Below are 19,661 nucleotides of genomic sequence, written 5' to 3' on the forward strand. Positions count from 1 at the left end.
ACTAATATTAATATTCAATGATAAGATAATCATTAAATAGTCCATGGTTAATATGCTTAATGGAATGGCAAGCAGTTATTGCAGAAATATTTATAAAGATTATGCAACTTCATGGAAAATGTGTAAGCTATAATATTAAATGAAAAAGTCACATCCAAAGCTAAATCTACAGCAGTATCTCAATGTTCAAATAACCTTATGAAACAAAATATTATCAGCAGCAATTTCTGGGAAATGGAATATAGGATGATGGATCCCACCCCCTATTATTACTCTTTCTGGTTTTCTAAATTTTCTCAATATTTTAAATACATGAGTTACTCTTGGAGTAGCAATAATAACAATTATACAAATATACTCATATGCAGAAAAGTAGGAGTGGAGAGAGAGACTTCCTCAGCACTGCTAATGAAGGCAGAGTTCCCTTAGGATGACCACAATCCACGCTTAGTGGCTCTGAGTCACATGACTGGCTTTAGATTGACACTGGGATTACAAATGTTCTGGGATGAATTCAGGAACCATGCTGACCTTGATGGTCATTCATTCCTTCTTTCTATATCCCTTAGATGTTTTATTGTGGGCGATACACATAAAGCCACCTGAGTTTCAGTGAATTCTTGATATGTCCCAGGCTCCCAATAAATACTTTGATGAGTGCACAAATCATCATCCAGCTGAAGCATATGTATGATGTCCTGTCCTACACATCTATGAATTGTATGTGTTTCCTAACTTTCGCATTCATTTTGTCTTCATGGGTGCCTATATTTACACATAAACATATACAAACATGCACAATGAAATCATAGACATGCAGGATACCAAAACTGGGAGAGCTCATCTTTCTTACTTGGGTTTCATGAAAATCAAAGCTTAAAGTTCTAAGTATGTGCTGTCCACTATGGCAGCTATTAGCCTTATGTGGCTATTTAAATTTAATTTAATTAAAAATAAATACATTTTGACATTTGATTCTTCAGTCACACCATAACATTTCAAGCCCCAGTTGGCTAATGGCTGTAATCTTAGTGCTGATGTAGAATATTTCCATGATTGCAGCAAATCTTATTGGACAGTGTTTCTTCAAGGCATCCATTATATATAACGAATTAACTTGTCCTCCTATGAAACTAAAATAGTACTTATTATGTACCATCTTTGGGAGAAATGAGGAAATAGTTACTTAAATCATTTTCCACGTCTTAAAATTTAGAAGAGGAACCTTGGTTGAGAAAGGCCAGAACTTCTTTGACTTACGGATCAGAAAACTGAGACCAAAGGCAGAGGGAATGGATGAGGTCACAAAGACTTCAGACCCAGGTTTCTTGGTTTTCAGTCCAGTACTATTTCCAATACACCATGGCCAATTGTCAGATAACTGAAACCACCCAGTCAACACGTGTTTGCAAGACAGATAAAAATAAAGGAGTTAGGAAAACCAGGGGTGGCCTTGAATTATTTATTCAGTTGCCCATGTGTGAGGACACAGGCTGTGGGAGGATCTGAATATGTTTTTTTAAGGGAAACCCTTGTATTCTCTTAGACCACAGATGTGAGAACAGCAGGAGGACATGAGGATGGCCAGGGGCGAGAGGTTGGCATTGATGGATGTAGTGGAAAACACCAGAGGCTTTGCAGAGAAAGGGAATTTTCAAGTAGCTAAACAGCTCTGGAAAATGTTGCACAAAATGGGAGCTGATATTTCTTGAACATAGAGTGTGTGTGCTTGGCATTTCACAGTTATCTTGCTGAATTCTTCACAAAAGCTAGGTGACGTGGGGATGATTAGCACATTTTGATGGAAGAAGACCCAGAGGATCAGAGGTGAGATGGCTTTGCTCAAGGTCCCATTGACTGGGAATGATAAAGCTGAGGATGGGAAATGGATGACCTGACATTAAAGCTTGTACACTTTCTACTAAGGCAACTTGCATGAGTATAAATTCCATCTGTGTGGGAGAGTGATATACATTAAAGACAGTTCCATTTCTTTACAACAATTTATTGAACTTGTGGACTGACTTCTTTTAGCCATAGACTATGGTCAATGTAGCTGCTAACTCTAATTAGATATGTTTTGGAAATGTCAGTTTTAATTTAATGTATGATAACTATGTTATGAAATCTTAAACTGAACAGAATAGCGATTGTATGAGCCTCAAGAACCAACTGACTATAGGTTATTAAAAACATATTGATTGAAGCTGAGGACACTGTGTAATAGAGACATATCTCATTACACAACAATTAACCCTCCAATAGGTTTCCAACAATCAGGTGGTATTTATTTAATGGACAATAACTGCTTTATGAAATATAAATTAAATACATACACAGGAAGCTTCATTTACAAAACTTCCATTTTTAAGTGGAATGGAGGCCAAGGCTTGACCAAAAGTCTGATACTTCTCATCACCACAGAAAAAATAAATAAATCTATGGGCTGCTGGAAAGCTCTGAAGTGTCACACAAGGTTTCCCAAACCCAGCGCTGCGCTCCCAGTGAGGATGGCTGGGGCAGGGGAAGGGGAATTTCTACAGAGAGCGTAGGAAGTGCATTTCCTGCCCTGATGATCACATTTGCCAGCTGCCAAAGAAGGTTCTAGACTCAGGTACTGATGGTAATGTGATGAAAAATTAGTGCCCACATTTTATGTGGTACTGGGATCAAATATGTTTCAAAAATTTTTAAATTTTATTTTAATTGACATATGATTGTGTATATATTTATGGAGTACAGTGTGATGTTTTGATATTTGTTTACAATGTGGAGTGAATAAATTGGGCAAATTAACAAATCCATCATCTCTCACACTTATTTTTTTTTGGCAAAAACATTTGAAATCTATTCTTCTCACAAATTTGAAATATACAAGGCATTATCATTTATTAGAGTCACGATTCTGTGCAACAGATCACTAAAGCTTATTCCTCCCATCTACCTGAAACTTTATGCCCTTTGATCAACATCGTCCCTTTCCCCACTCACCCCACCTGCCTCTGGTGGTCATCATTCTACTTTCTACCTCTATGAATTCAATTTTTTTAGATTCCACATATATGTGAGATCATGCAGTTATTTGTCTTTCTGTGCCTGTCTTATTTCACTTAGCATAATGTCTTCCAGGTTCATTCATTTTGTTGAAAATGACAGAACTTTCCCCCTTTTAAGGCTGAATAGTAGTATTCCACTGTGTATATACAGATGCTCCTTGACTTACAATGGGGTTAGGACTCACTCAATAAACCTATTTTAAGTTGAAAATACGGTAAGTTGAAAATGCACTTTTGACTTAGATATTTTCAACTTAAAATAGGTTTATACCATCTTAATACTCAAAGAAATGCTGAATGCATATTGCTTTTTAATCACTGTGAAGATAAAAAAGTGGAAGTCAAATTATCATAAATTGGAGACCATCTGTGTACCACATTTTCTTTACCTGTTCATCTGATGATGGACTCCTAGGTTGACTGTATTTTAGCTATTGTGAATAATGTACAGTGAACATGGGAGTGTAGCAATCTCTTTGGCATACTAATTTCAATTTCTTTAAATATATACAGAGAATTGAGATTCCTGGATTATATGGCAGTTCTATTTTGAATGTTCTGAGGAACCCCCATACTCTTTTCCATGATGGCTATATTAACCTACATTCCCACTGCCAGTGCTCAGGTGGTCCCTTTTCTCCATACCCTGGCTAACACTTGTTATCTTTCATCTTTTTGGTAATAGCCATTCTAACAGGGGTGTGGTGATATCTTTTTGTGGTTTTAATTTGCCTCTTCCTGATGACTAGTGAGGTTGAGCATTTCTTCCACATAGCTGTTGGCCATTTGTGTGTCTTGAAGTGTCTATTTAGGTCCTTTGCCTAATATATCTTTGACATACACACAAATGCAGACAAATACACTTGTAAATGAGAATTTCTTGCTTCTTTTTGTGGCTTTTATTTATTTTTTCTTGCGGGGGGGCAGTGTAATGCCTTTTCTCCAATTCTAGTTTTGAAACAACTTAATGAAAGCACATAGGAGTCTGAGATAACACAATACAAAACAGGAGCTGAAGCCCAGTCCCTACCACTTTCTATGGCTCTCTGGTCACCTTTCAGCCTCTTTCAGCTCCAGTTCTCTTTTTATCTAGCAAATGAGGAAGATGATTCGTTTTGTACAAGGTTACCAGAAAGATTACATAAGATTCTGTATGTAAAGCATTTGGTAGAGAATCCCTCACATAGTAAGCACTTGATAGATCCCAGCAACTACAATAAAGTAATATTAACTAATTGTTAGCATGGTTATTATTTTTGCCATCATTAATATATCACCATTAGTAGATGAAGCATCCCAAAGAAGGGCTGGGCGTAGGGGTAATATACTAATCTTCCCTGAATTATGGCAAAATTCCAAAATAGATGCAAATACCTTGGTCTATTTTCATGACCCTTTTAAATCTGGTCCCCTTAGAGCTTGAGCTCCTCAAGGAGTCTATATGGGGGAAAGTATCACAAGAGACCATTTGATTCAGGTCTCCACCTTCAAGCCACTGTAGTATCATTAGACCCAGTTTTCAGGGAAGGGAGAATTAGGCTTAGAGAGAGAAAGTGACCTTCTCAAGGCCATGTGGTTAATGAACAGTCAGGGCAGCAGAACAGAGGTATCTTGTGCCTTACTTTATCATTCCCTGGTCTTATAAAAATGCTACCTTTAGCTCTACAAAATAATAAAAAAAAATTTGGCACAGTCGAAAATTGTGTTTATATGTTATATATGTATATGTATTCTTTTTTCTTTTCTTTTCTTTTTTTTTTTTTTTTGAGACGGAGTCTCACTCTGTCACCCAGGCTGGGGTGTGGTGGTACCATCTCGGCTCACTGCAACCTCCGCCTCCCGGGTTCAAGCGATTCTCCTGCCTTAGCCTCCTGAGTAGCTGGGATTACAGGCGCCCCCCACCATGCCCGGCTACTTTTTGTGTTTTAGTAGAGACGGGGTTTCACCATGTTGGTCAGACTAGTCTCCAACTCCTGACCTCGTGATCTGCCTGCGTTGGCTTCCCAAAGTGCAAGCCACCGTGCCCGGCCTTGTATATGTATTCTTTTATGTAAATATGTACTTATATACAAACGTGATACACACATATATATATCCATATATAAGTATATATATGATATAATCTAATTGAAATATAATATAATATAATATAATAATATAATATAATATAAACGTTTTTGCCTAGGCAATCACAACTCCTGAGCTCATGGAGACAAGACTAGTACCTCCATCCCAAAGGAGGTCTGTAGCAAAAGAGGGTTCCAAGTTTCTAATAACAAAGTGAATCTAAGTACCCATTCACTTAAAAATATTTATTATTATTTATTCGTTTGTATTAACAACCATTTATTTATTCCCTGATCCCAAATTTAAAGCATGCTAGGTGGTGGAGATACCTTTTGAACAAGAACAAGAAATGCAGTAAAAATTCCTCTCCAACTCAGCTTCCCTTCCAAGTTTCCCTCTTCTTGGCAGGAGAGAGAGAAAGGGATCAACATTACACAGGGCACACTCACCTTTCAAAGAAATGGCCATCTATAGGTGGGAACCACTCCAGTGTCACAGAGTCCGTTGTGTGGCCCACAACTTGGGGAGCGAGGGCAACAGGCGCCGGTTTCCTGGAGGGCTGCCAGCTCTGGTAGACCAGGTCCAGGTAACAGTGCATTCTGGCGACTTGATTGGGCGTGAAGGAGTCCGTACAGTCGTCATCTGCAAGCAGGCAGAGGGAGAGATAAGCATCATGCTGCAAGGGCAGGCAGGCATACGAGAGAGTTATGACGGCTCCTGGCGGCCCGAGAGCCAGCACCCAAGTCGTTCCTTGCCAACTCAGGGCTGGCCTCTTCCAGCGCTCAAGAGTTAATGACCTGTGAACAAATTAGTGTAGTCATCACTTCTGGAGACAGGTGAGAGGAAACAGGAGGGAGGGAAGAGTGGATGGAACTGAAAAACTATGGCTGAGACTGGGAAGAGAGCAGCCCGGAGGTCACGGCAAAGGACACAGGCAAGACGAGCTATTTCCCACGGCCCCCAGATCCACCGGGTACTAAGTCAACAATTCCATTACTTCCTCCCTCCCTCAACCCCCACTCAATACGTCTCATTCATTCATTCATTCACTTGTTTATGCACTCACTCATTCATTCATTCATTGATGCACTCTGGTTCCAACTCATTCCTTCACATTCTTTCATCTACTCATTTATTAATTTCACTGTTAACTGATGTGGTGATATTGCCCTTCAAACAAATCTTCTGAGTGTCTACTACATTTCCGCTCTGTGCCCAAGGGCATGGAAAGATGAAACTTTAAAAGTTCCTGCCCATGAAGAGGTACCAGTCTAGTTACGAGGTCAAGACCAGTCCAATGTATGAGTCAAGGTTGTTACAAGGCTGCTAAAGTCCGTGATGTCGATCAGTGATAAGGGAGGAAGACAGCATGGGTGAGAGCAGGGACAGGCAGGTGACCAGGAAGTCTTCTAGAGGAGATAGTTGAGGTTGATCAGATTGCATGGCTAAGATTGGAAAAGAAAGGAGAGGGGCTGCAGGAGAAAGTGCTGCACGACTACAGAGGCATGGTGCCCTAGGCAGAGAGCACAGGCCAGGGAGTAAGGCAGACCTGGGAACAAGTCAGGTAGTGTGCATGCTGAAAATATGAGTAGTAACATCTCCCACTCAATGCTGCCATTGGTCCACTGTGCTTTAGACACAGTAAACCTCTTCCTTTCTCTCGAGTTTTGGAGTATGCATTACTATTTTCCTTGTTGTACACAAAAGGATATTAAAGCTGACAGAGGGTAAACAACTATTTTAAAATCACAAAGCTAGGGATACATCTGGGATTTGAACCCAGGCAGTCCTGACTTCAAGGCTGTGCTTCTAATCAATATGAGAACTTCTTTTCAAGCATAAATGAGACATTGTATGGATATAAAATCCTGCAGGTGGTTGATAAATGGGAGTTGAGTCTGAGGCTAAGGGAGCTTGGAACACAATCTCTCAGGTGTCTTTGGATCTAGCGACCTTTGATCCTAATCTCTTTTCCAGGGTATGACCTAAGACCTGGCCCTGAGGGAGAACGCTTGCTTCCCATTTCTCCCTCCAGCAGTTTCATTCAACTGCCCCAGGGGCAGGACAAGGCACTGTTTTGGCTTAATTTCCAAAAACACCACTTCCCAGAGGTGTCCACCTGGTCAGGGAGCCCACAGCTAGGCCCCAGACAGAGGAGCACAAGGCTCTTGCAATCTTAAAATAAATCTGCTACTGGGAATCCTGCAGCATATACTGGTTTCTTCTTATCAAACAAACATTAAATACGTTTGGGCAGGTGCTGGACAGTTAGACATGGCTTTGAGAATCCAGCTTAGGGAAGGGGCAGAGGTGTAAAGGAGGTTCTATACAGAAGTTGCCTTAAATCCCCTTAGTAATTTTTTCCAATCTCCTTTCCAGCACCCCAGGTAAGTCTTTAACACATTAGGAGAAGCAGAAGAGCCCAGTGTCTCTTAAGAAACACAGTATAGTGAATAAACGAGTAAATCTCTCTCAAACCCAGATCCCACCATGTAACTCCTGAATACCAAACATTCTATGGCTCCCTATTGCAAGGAAAGAGTCCTCAGTCCAAAAAGGGCCAGATAATTGGACACTTTTTTCTTTGTTGCCATGAACTTTTGACTTCATCTCGAAAGCTTTGGAAAAGCCACCGAATAGGTTAGATACAGGAAAAGGGCATGATGGCTAAGGGAAGAAGTATGGCCATGCGACTAGATTAGTGCACATAGAATCTGGAGTCAAATGGACAAGTGATTTTCTGCCCCCAGTGCCTCAGTTACCCCATCTGTGAAGTGAAGACAGTGATGATAACACGATTGCTCATTTCAAAACACAGCCAAGGTGCAGGGATGTGGGGTACTAAGAGCAATGCCTGTCCCATGATAAATGCTAGTAAATGGGAATTGGAAATAGTGTGTATGTGGTGTGTGTGTATGCTTGTGTGTGCTCATGTATGTGTGAGTGTTACAAAACTGGAAGCAGGAAAAAAATTCAGGATATAAAATATGCATTCTCTTTGATCTAACAATAAGGAATTTATGGATTCAAAAGATAGATACTCTGGGATAAACATGGGTAAAATAGACATACAAAGATGTTTCTTGAAGCATAATTTATAATGGTGAAAATATTACAAATAGCACATCTGTTCATTTACAGGGAAATGGCTGTGTACTTTAAGGCACAGACATAGAACAGAATACTAATCAGGCATGACCAAAAAATGAGATAACTTTAAGACTCAGTTTCCTCATGCATAAATTGGGGGCATTTAAATAAACTCCAAACCATGAATTTGTGAGAATTCAACAAGCAAGAGCACAAAAAGCATTTATCAAAATGAATGATGCTGAAAAACAGTAGGTTTTTTTCCCTGTATAAATATCTACTCTACTTGCTTCCCTACAACAAAAAAGTATATTTTTCTTTTATAACCTAAAAAGGAAACATTTTCACATTTGTCGATTAAAAAAAAGTTTGAAAAAATGGATAGGTGATGGAACCTAGTAGGGAGACAGGAATGTATTTGAACTTTAAAGCTGAAGTTGAAGCTGGACACAGTGGCTCTCTCCTGTAATCCCTGCACTTTGGGAGGCCAGGGTGGGCAGATCACGAGGTCAGGAGTTCGAGACCAGCCTGACCAACATGGTGAAACCCCGTCTCCACTAAAAATACAAAAATTAGCCAGGTGTGGTGGTGCATGCCTGTAATCCCAGCTACTCAGGAGGCTGAGGCAGGAGAATCACTTGAACCTGGGAGGCAAAGGTTGCAGTGAGCTGAGATCATGCCACTGCACTCCAGCCTGGGTGACAGAGTAAGACTCCACCTCAAAAGAAAAAAAAAAGAAAAGCTGAAGTCGAAATCTATCCCAAGGTGCACTACTTGGAGACTTAGCAGCTATCAAAATCTTGGGAGAGGTACCAAAGGGTTTTCATTTATCACAAAAACTCTGTCTCAATTAGCTAATGTCTAGAGTCGGCCCCACTCGGCTTCCATCCCCCCAATGCCTCCCCTCTTGAAATCTATGGCCACTTCTTCTGGTCTCCAGGACTGGCCAGCTCATCTTGTTCTTCTGTCTGCATCTTGTCCCAAAGCAGAAAGAACTTTGGGACTTCAGCACTGGGAAGCCTATGCTAGTCCCCACGCTGTTGATACAGTACCCTGGGTTTGCTAACTGAAGCTTGCTCTCAAGAACAAATGTTCACCTGTGGCTGAAAAGCCCCACTGCATGGAGGTTCAGGACATGAACACCATGCCTTCACTCCACTTAGGACCTTGGGCACAATGTTGACCCCCTGTCAACCACATTTTCACCCACCATAAAATGAGGAATAAGATGTTACCTGTCTCATAAAGCTGATGAGAGCATTTAACAAGCTAACTAATGTCTAGTGAATGGATAACTAAGTTGCCTTGTGTAAAACTCCCTGTCTTTTTGATGTTTTTAAAAATAATGATAGTAATAATAGTCATAATAATAAATGTAGATAATAAATTTATAATAAAAAATTCACTGTAAAATATTTGGAATATGTCGAAAATGTTACAAAAAATAAACATTACCCTGAACTCATTACCTATATATAATAAAATTGATGTCTAAGGTATATGTGTGTATATGTATGTATATGTGTCTGTTTGTATATGGATGTAAATATCTACAGTAAATTTCTGTAATTCTTATCACATACATATGTACAGGTCTTACACGATATATATGGCTTTCTGACCCTTTTCACAGTAAGTAGTCAACGAATAATCCTACTACTCATCATTTGTTGAGCACTAATTATGATACCAAGGACAGTTCTTTTTTTTTTTTTTTTAACTTGCATTTTAAGTTCAGGAGTACATGCACAGATTTTTTACGTAGGTAAACTTGTATCATGGGAGTTTTATAGATTACTTCATCACCCAAGTATTAAGGCCAGTACCCATTAGTAATTTTTCCTGATCCTCTCCCTCCTCCACACTTCAGTAGACCCCAGTGAGTATTGTTTCCCTCTATGTGTCCATGTGTTCTCATCATTGAGCCCCCACTTATAAGTGAGAACATGTGGTGTTTGGTTTTCTGTTCTTGTGTTAGTTTGCTAAGGACAATGGCTTCCAGCTCCATCCGTGTCCCTGAAAAAGATATAACCTCATTCTTTTTTATGGCTGCATAGTATTCCATGGTATATATGTACCACATTTTCTTTATCCAGTCTATCATTGATCGGCATTTATAACCATAACAGACCTAACGGCTTCACTTGTACCGTTACACCTACAATCAGGCAAGGCAAGCATCCTTATCATCAATGGTATTAATAAAATAACTGAGGCTCAGAGAGGACAAGTAAACTGCTGAAGATCAAAGCTGGGCACGGAACATTCAACTTTGGTCTCCTCACTCCAAATTTCATGCTCTGAACCACCATGTTACTCCACTTCTGTTCATGTCCTTCAGCCTTCTTCTCTGTCATCTTTAGTGGCCCTATAATGTTCTATCACATGAATACCTTGCAGTTCACTTCAGCAATCCATTATCTTTGGGCTCGTAAGCAGTTTCTAATTATTCATACATTTTTTTTTCTATACCTGGCATATAGTAAATGCCTAATAAATATTTAGGAAACAAATATCATTAAGAACATTCTTACGGTTAAATCTTTAAGCATACCAATTGATTTATTTGCTTTGGATATATTCCTTAGAAGTGGAATTGCTGGGTCAATCTATGTGTGCATATTAAGAAGCCATGACACACAGAAAGATGGGGACAAGACACTTGCTCCTGTAGGCTAGAGAAAGCCTGGCTTCCTGCATTTTTGAGGACCACAGTGTCCTCCTCCAGGAACTCTTATAGCCTATTTTATAGCCTATTATCTCCAGAAAGTGGAACTGAGTCTGCTGCTCTTTTATCTGCTGAGGTTTCCAAGAGTTACCCAAGAATTCCACGTAACTATACTCCTCTGGAGCTCCGTCCAGCCTGCCTACTGAATTAGGCTTCCCCCCATCACCTGCCTGGTGCCTGCTTGATCTGAGCATTTGGGGCACTCTCAACCTTCCCCAGAACCAGAAAATGAGGCAGATACCTGCTAGTTAATAACACAGGTTCTGCAGTAAGAAACACTTGGTTTTAGGTTTCACCTTTGCCTTGTTTTAACTTTGTGATGCTGGGCAAGATACTTATGCTATCTGAACCACATTTTCTGCATCTGTAAAACTTGTGCACCTCCTTGGGCTACTTTGGGGATTCAATGAGACAAGCCTATGAAAAGTTTCATACAGTGTCCGGCATATCACACGTACTCAAGAATTACTGCAGGCCTGAGCTAACCAATATGGTAGCCACCAGCCACGTGCGGCTATTCTGATTTAAATTAGTTAAAATAAGATTGATAAATCAGGTCATTAGTCACACTAGTTGTATTTCAATCATTCAATTACCACACAGGTAGTACAGGTAGTGGCTACCATACTGGCCAGAACAGATACAAACTATGTCTATCTTCACAGAAAGTTCTGTTGGCAATGCCGAGCCACAAACCTTTTCCCTACCAGTGATCAAGCCTGAGGAAGAAGCACCCAGGAAGATAAAGCAACAAGAAGAAGTTGACCCAGCAATGTCTTCACCCAATTGTCTTGATGGAGAGAGCTCTCATGGTGGCTCTCCGCAGCCCTGAGAACCCAGTCTTGTTCTGCATTTTGAATTTCATCCAGCTGCTTTTGTCACCTCATCTATCAGAAATCCTAAGGAAAACAAACATTTCAAAGCTCGTGGTCGCCTTGAATATGCTTTTGTGGGTGTAAGTTTGTTATCGTAGCTCAGTGAATTAGTTCTGCTGTTAATGGGTCACTGAGCTGAGGGGTTCCTTTAAAAAAAACAGTAAATCAATCACCCTTTAGATCTGTACAAAGGGGAACAAAAAAAGATTTAGTTTATGGGGGTCTGGTAGCTAGTGGCAGCTCCTAGCCCCTAAGAGGCCGGCAAACTTCCAAACTTATGTTATTGTTTATTTTGCATGTACGTTGAGCTGGCCAAGAAAAGGTGCTACAGAAATGGAACGTAAGCAATGTTGTATGAGGGGATGGGGCACCGGATGTGGGGTGTCAGCTTGGCTGGGAATGGGAGCCCAGTGGGAATCTGCTTTTCAGGAAATACCCAGCACCCTGGTCTTTTTTGAGCACTCAAATCTAAGACTCTTAATTGTACCAGAGGTGGGTTATTGACACTTTAATTTAGGTTTGGACTGTATGAACCTTATACTGGAGAGGCCCCCAGGGGTCATCAGCCCAAATGGACAAGCAGAAAGAACCACTGGGGATCACAGAACCCTTTGCATTCCAGCAGCAAATTCCTCTCTTCAAATGCAATGAGGCAAAACCTCAACAGAAATGTAAAATAGTCAGAAAGTGGGTGCGCTTTCCCTGGCTCCAGCAGGAATGAGAGCCTAAAGCCCTACTCATATAGCCACCGGGGCAGTGCCCTGAAGCATCTCTGTGGAATAGAGTGTAAAAGCTACCCAAGTTGCTCAGTTTCCCCACTCAACCATCAGCTAGCTGTCTTCAGAAGAAATACAAGAGTAAAAGAGAAAAATACTTGGAGGCAGATATGTGACTTGGTGCAAATGACTTCAGTGAGCTTCAATGCTGCCATCTGCAGAGTGGGGATAGTTCTAACTCTACACATTTGTTGTGAGAATTAAATGAGAGAGAGCATATTAAAGGCCTTTCTGGACAATATTTTGTTACATGAGTAGAAATATTGCTTTTGAAAATAATAAATTTTATATACCCGTTATAAGAGAATTTATTCATTTTCCTCCTTCCCTCCAACTCTCCCTCTCTCCTCCCTTTCTTTCTTTACTTCTTCCTTTCCTAACAAACATTTATTAAGCACTGGCCCCTGTGCTAACTTCTGAGAATAGAATGATGTATTAGATGCAATCTTTTCATTGATAGAATTTGCTTGTTCTAGCGGGGAAAGAGACATCAAGTTGAGTATGATAACAGAATTTGATGCTGGCCCGCCATGTGCAATTGTGTGCATTGTGACAAACACAAAGACTCTTAGCTGAAGGTGCAGTGGTAAGGGCTATGACAGCCCTGAGGAAGGGGTGTCTTGTTCTAATTTGCCAAAGGTGCTAAAAGGGCTCAAAGGCCTTGATGTATCTTGTCCTAAAGGGAAGTGTAGGGTATCCCCTAATGCTCCTAACACTGTTACTAGTGGTACACAAATGGACTATGATGACATATATTCAGTTAGGAAAAAAAAAGTCATACCCAATCTCATGTCATGATTTTCTCTTTGCAAAATCCAAAGCAATCTTATTGTTCTTGTAAAACATAGTAACAGAGAATGTGAGAGTTTTATGCTTATCTAAGGGACACATGGGTTAAATAAAAAAAGTTCAACAACCACGAGCTTAGAAAAATGTGCTGCACATTTAGGAAGGATCATGGAGATGCAAGTCCAACAATTCCATTGTCTTGAGAAAAGTGAAACCCAGAAAGAGAATAACCCAAAGACATTACGTGGATGAGTGGCAGAGCTAGACCTTCCATCCTTAGAAAAGGTAAGTAGCTCATTCAAGGCTCCCCCAAGCCAGGATTGGATCCCACATCTGACATCCAGTCCTGTTCACCCTACAGAGTGTAGGGCCCTACCTGCATAGCTCATGAAGTTGTTGTAAGGAGTGTTGAAGAAGCTATGAAAGCCACAGGTGTCATTTCCTGGCCCTGGGTCACCGCAGGACTTGTGTTTAGGGGCTGGGTTGGTATCATTGCAGAGGTCTCCAGTCTCGAAGGAGGGCTCTGTCTCCATGCAGGGGTCACTGCAGGACTGGATTTCTGAGATGCCTCGGAAGACGTGATAGAGGCCTAGGCTGTGACCGATCTCATGGATCATGGTGTGGGTGTGCCCAGGCATGCCATAGAAAGATGGGTTCAAGACAATGCCACCTGTAAGGAGAAATCCAGAGAATCAGGCAAACTAGGTACTCTGCTTCTTGGTACAAGAACCCTCAAGTCCACCAAGGATAAAGAGATGCTGCCCAAAATAAACACAAGCTTCTCCGCCCTAGGACTCCATTGCCCTGAGAGCTGTTACAACCTGTGACATGAATCATGACTTATCAGAGCAGGAAGGAATCTCAAAAGTCATTTTGTACAATTCCTTCATTTTTCGTATGAAACGCCAATGCCTAAAGAAGTGAAGGGACTTACCCAAGGTGATTTCAAACTATTTCAATGGAGAGCAATTCAGAAACTCTGATTTCTGGGCCAGTAAATCTTTCTGCTGCAACCTCTCCCTTACAAAGTAAGGCCTACTCTTATTTCCAAATATTCTACATATTCTTGTCTAGACAAAGCCCTCAGGGTCAGAGATCTTGGTTCTGGTTCTCATTTTGCCTTCACTAACTCTGTGACATCGAGTGGATTAATTAGCATCTCTGAACCTCATATCTTCATCTCTGATGCTGTAAGAGCATGAGCACTCATGAAGGTCAGCACCATGTTGTATTCACTATTATAACAGTTTTCATACTAGCTAATGTCACTTGAGCAGGACTCTTAATCAACATTCTATAGTTAATGACTATCACAGGGCCTGGAGCTGAGTATCTCATTAAATGTGTGTTGAATATTTGCTGAATGTTAACTCATCTAAAGAAGTTTGTGAGGTTTAGCTAATCTAGTGTGAGCAGCTAGAATAGCACCTCCATACATCAAGTACATCACCTGAGGACAAGCAGCATGATCATCACCTGAGGGCTTAGTAGAAATGCAGAATCTCAGGCCTCACCCCAGACCTACAGAAGTACAATCTGTATTTTAAAAAGAGCCTTGAATAACTTGTCTGTATATTCTAGTTTGAGAAGCAATGGTCTATACCACATGCCTCAACAAATTGAAAATTGCTTGGCTTGGGCAGATAGACAGAACAGATCTCAGCAGAATTTATGGGTAGTATTTGTGCTGTGTTCATGTTAGGCATTGGAAAGATGCATACAGGCTGGCAGAGAGATAATTAAACTTTAAAATTTAACAATGTTTAGGGGAAGGTTAAAACTCAGGTCTGTGAACCTTGAAAGTAGGCACTTTAGGTGTAGAGCAGCATCTTATAAAAATAGTGAGGAGGTAGGGTCTTGTTGATTTGAGCTGGCAAGCCACACATGGGCATGGGGAGTTTCATCTTAGACTGAACCTCTGGAATGGTGTGCTTGCTCAGTTAAGGGACTCATAGAATCTATGCAGAGGTCTCTGATTTTGAAGAAGGACTCTGTCTCCATGTTAGGGTCGCTGGAGGACTTGATTTCTGAGATTGAATTTCTGAGCAATTTTGAATTGCTTAAAGGTTTCTAACACAAAGATAAAGATGTGTGAGAGGGCATGTGAGTGTGTGGGTGTGCACATGCACTTGGGTATGAGAAGAGGGCAGGCAGAGGCAGGGAGGAAGAGAAATTGAGACAGGAAATCTTTCTCAATTATTTTCTGTCAATCACAACATGAAACATAATCTGATTCCCACCCAAGGCTTTTTCCAGGGATCATGGTGTAACAGCAGAAAAAGAGAGGAAAAATATGGTTGTAATAAATTGGGTTTGATTGGGGCTACTGCAGAGGAATTACTCATGAGCAGCATCTCTCGGGATGGGGAGAGGGCAGCCTGGAGTCCAGCTGGAGTTAGCTGACATGGGTTGCAATCCTTGTTCTGCTTCACACTGGCCTTGTGACTGTGGAAAATGGACTTTGCATCTCTGGTGAGCTCTAAAATAAGCAGCTACAATAATGCCAATGATTCTCTGTCTCTCCATGAAGCTTCATTATTAAGGTAATGAGAGGAAAGGACCGTTCCAGGGATGATGACTGGATTGCAGACTTAATGTCTAGGCTAACCCTGTTTGCTTTACCTCATCCCCTCCCAACTCACCCCTTTTCACAGAGTGACAGCACTTGGGCCCCAGTCCTGTTTCATTGCTTCTCTTAAAAGGTGAAATAGCTTGAGCCTGACATCATCCTGAAATACTATAACATGCTATGGATTTATAGCCTCCCTTATTCCTGGCCCTGAGCCAGTCTCTGAAATTTATGGAATTATCAGGAGCAGTTTTTTCTAACTGTAGAAGCCTGCTACTCAATCCTTCTCAGACTCTGATCATGGCCCTTTCAGTTGCTTTTCTAATAGGACAGAATTTCAGAATTGAGAAGGATCCTTAGGGTCTTCTGGCCTCCTAGGACCTGCTTACTTAATACTGAAGGACACTGGGACCTGAAGAAGGAAGGATAATTGCCTAAGGCCATACTGCTAAGTAAAGTCACAGCTGAAAACAAACACGAATTTTGGCTCTAGTCTAGCATTACTTCCATACATCATACTAGGTATGTGATATAAGCTGATCACCTTCAAGTTTGCCTAAGCTGCACGCTCTCTTCTGCCCAACCCCGCTTGTCTGTGTCTGTCTATCTGCCTATCTACATATGCCTATGTAGATACCCATACATCAGCTATCTCAGGATTTCTCAATCTCAGCACTATTGACTTTTTAGTCTGCATAATTCTTTGTAGTGGACATTGTGGACATTTAACAGCATCACTGGCTTCTACCCACTAGATGCCAGTAGCATTCCCCCATTTGTAAGAAGCAAAAATGTCTCTAGATATTGCCAAATGTCTCCTGGGGCATAAAATCCTCCCAGCTGAGAACAAGTAGATATTTATCTTTGTATCTATCTTTATTTATACAACCACACACAGGCACACATACACACACACGCACACACAAATTGGTTTCATTCTCTAAAAAACAATTGAGACATGAGAGTCGTCTGGAGGAAACTAAGTCTATGGTTTCATTCAGCAAAACTTCCATTATTTGAATTTCTAATTTCCAAGACAGAATAGCAGTGGAGCAGCTACTGGACTGTGTTTCACCGGGAGACCAGGCAGGCCTGAGGATAGAGTCAGCACTGTCACCGCTGAGCCTGAACATTCTCAGATAAAGATGTTCACTGAGTCATCACGATTCATTCTTGTAAATAATGGGAACATTCTACCAAAGGGAAAATTATTAAATAAATGGCAGTGCCCTTGTTCAAGGGAATATTATGTGGCTACTAAAAATCTTGTCTTTAGAGAGGGGGAAATAACCCAGAAGGGTGCTTTTCTTTTGTGATTTTAAGTGAAAAAAAATGTGTGGGAAGTTAAGGAAAAGACTGCTGCGACATGGGAAAAAAAGTAGATAGCATAATATTAAGTGAAAAAAGAACACAGAATTTCATCTATGCTATGATTTTTAAAATGTACAGTTAAAAAAATGCATGTTTACATATAGATGTGTCCTGCAAGAGACCATGGAAAAAATAAAATTAAAGAACTACAATGTTTGCTTACAGGGCCTGGTTCAGAAACTGTTGTCATGTCTAACTTTTGGTGATTGGTTTGTACAAACTTATGTCTTGTTTATGGATATGTATAATTTGAATGTAAGAAGAGTTCCTGTTGGTGTTGGTGGGTGGAACATGGAGGAACATGGAGTTCTTGCAAACTCACTTTTTCTTGCCTCTTTGGTGTCTTTCAAGCCAACCCATGACTGGCTGTGCCAGTACAGTGTGGTTACCAGACTAAGAAGATATTTGCGGGAACTAGGAGGCAGAGGGTATAAGGAGAAAGCAAACAATGGACAGTGTTGGAAACTTAGATTCCAATTGTGACTGTCACTGTCTTGTGTATGATGTTGGATAAGCCCCATTTCCTCTCTAGGTCTCATTTCCTCATTGATAAAACATGGTTAATAATACGGTGCTATTTCCTTCAGAAAATTGCTTGGTGGTCAAAATGAGATAAAGGATGCTAAAGAGTTTTGTAAATTAAAAAGTGATAAATAAACGGGTTTTTCACCCTCACGACTACCACCACCACCATCATGATCATAATAATGATCAGCATCGCACTAAATGTATTACTCTGCTACTCCAGTTGCCTCCTGAAGGAGTTTCTAAGACTCACCTAAGTGCATTAGGGCCTCCTTGTCCCATGGCCAAGTTGCTACTCCTGCCAACTCCTCCTCTGAGGAGTTTGCAAAGAAAATATTGAGATGTGTTGATCCATCCAATCTAAGAATGTTCTTCAGCTCATTAACATCCAAGTAGGCTCTGAAACAGAAAAAGAATCTTGACTGTTATCATGCCCCCCCAAAAGATACTATTTAAATAATAGGCACACTCCAAATAATTTAGAGCAACTTTGTGTGCCAGGCACTTTGCTAAGCACTTTATAAACACTACCTTATTGAATTCCCCCAATAATATTATAAGTAAGATGATTCCATTTTACAGATCATAAAATTAAGTCCTCGAGAGTTTAAGAGGCTTGCCAAAGTTGTTAGGCTTCTTATGAATAGAGATGTAGGGTAGTATCATTATCTCCAGAGGCTTAGAGAACCTTCTTCATACCTAACTAAGTTCAAGCTGCTACTTGGCAGTGTTTTCCTTTTTCTTAATGCTGTCTCTCCCCAGGAGTTCTCACAGAGCCCAGCCAGTAGCACACATTAATGATGGTTTCCTACTCGTCGCCTCTTAGAATAATAGAAGGGCCTCCCCATATATGAAAGACAAAGTCCAAGTTCCTAGCATGGCCTCCAAGACACAGGCTTCTCTTTAGCCTCATCTCTCTCTACAACCTCTCTTGAGCACCCCACTGCATACAGACAACATCTCTGCACCCTGTATGGTGCATTATCCCATTGGTACCTTTATTCATGCTGTTTCCTCTCCTGGGACTCTGATCAGCATTTTGTTCTCTGATGAACAAATAGAAAGTCTGTTCTTGTATCTCTCCTCCAGGAAGACTTCCCTGATGCTCTTTTCACCTGCACCCCTTTTAACATCTCCATACTCGTCCACCTCCTACTAGCAGTGCACTCTCTCTCATTTGCCATTTCAATAAATTGCTTCCTCTTTCTATTATATAATACACACTTGTGGCCACCTGGGGGAAGAGGAGGTGCCTTATTCATCTCTGTTTGCCCAGTTCTTGGCACAAAGCTTGATACCTGGTGAGCCCTCAGTAGATTTTGATGGAATTGAATTAAATTGGGAAAAGTAAGAGTAAAAATACTTAACTCTCAGTCTCAAATTCAATAATTCCTGACTAATGGGGCCTTGGTTTCCTTATCAATACATTGAAATTAGTAACAGCTGCCTGATGCTCCACAGAGCATTTCTGTGGGTGGAAAACCTACACCTCTACCCTGCTGTGAACAGGATACATCTGAGACCTAGCGTGTCATGGCCGCCCATGTCACAGAAAGCCCCAAGCTCACGAAACCAAACATTCCTGTGACCATAATTTGTACAACTTTTCACAAAACACATGAGTTGGAGATATAGGTGGGCCCAGGAGAGCTTACATCTATATCTAGGTTGAGCTGACTAATTCCAAGAATAGCCACACAAACTCAGATATTGACCTGAAATCTCGCTGCTGAGCCCTTCTCTTCCCCAAGAGCCCATATTCAACTTCTTAGGCTGGAAGCCTTGTGAGGAATTCTATTCAGTCTGCTCTGTCAT

The 19,661-nt window shown here is 40.8% G+C and overlaps 1 protein-coding gene across 1 annotated transcript in view; it reads right to left on the reverse strand.

The window, feature by feature from the left end:
* The window catches only part of PAPPA (pappalysin 1), a 249,545-nt gene that overhangs the window by 177,133 nt on the left and 52,751 nt on the right, over nt 1-19,661 (reverse strand). The window contains exons 4-6 of the mRNA XM_025359303.1: nt 18,100-18,245; nt 13,758-14,051; nt 5,573-5,765 (exon numbers count right to left, since the gene is read on the reverse strand). Coding sequence (XP_025215088.1) covers nt 5,573-5,765; nt 13,758-14,051; nt 18,100-18,245 — 633 coding nt within the window. The remainder of the gene's footprint in view (nt 1-5,572; nt 5,766-13,757; nt 14,052-18,099; nt 18,246-19,661) is intronic.

This window comes from Theropithecus gelada, chromosome 15 (genome assembly GCF_003255815.1).
Source record: "Theropithecus gelada isolate Dixy chromosome 15, Tgel_1.0, whole genome shotgun sequence".
In the NCBI taxonomy this organism is placed as follows: Eukaryota; Metazoa; Chordata; class Mammalia; order Primates; family Cercopithecidae; genus Theropithecus; species Theropithecus gelada.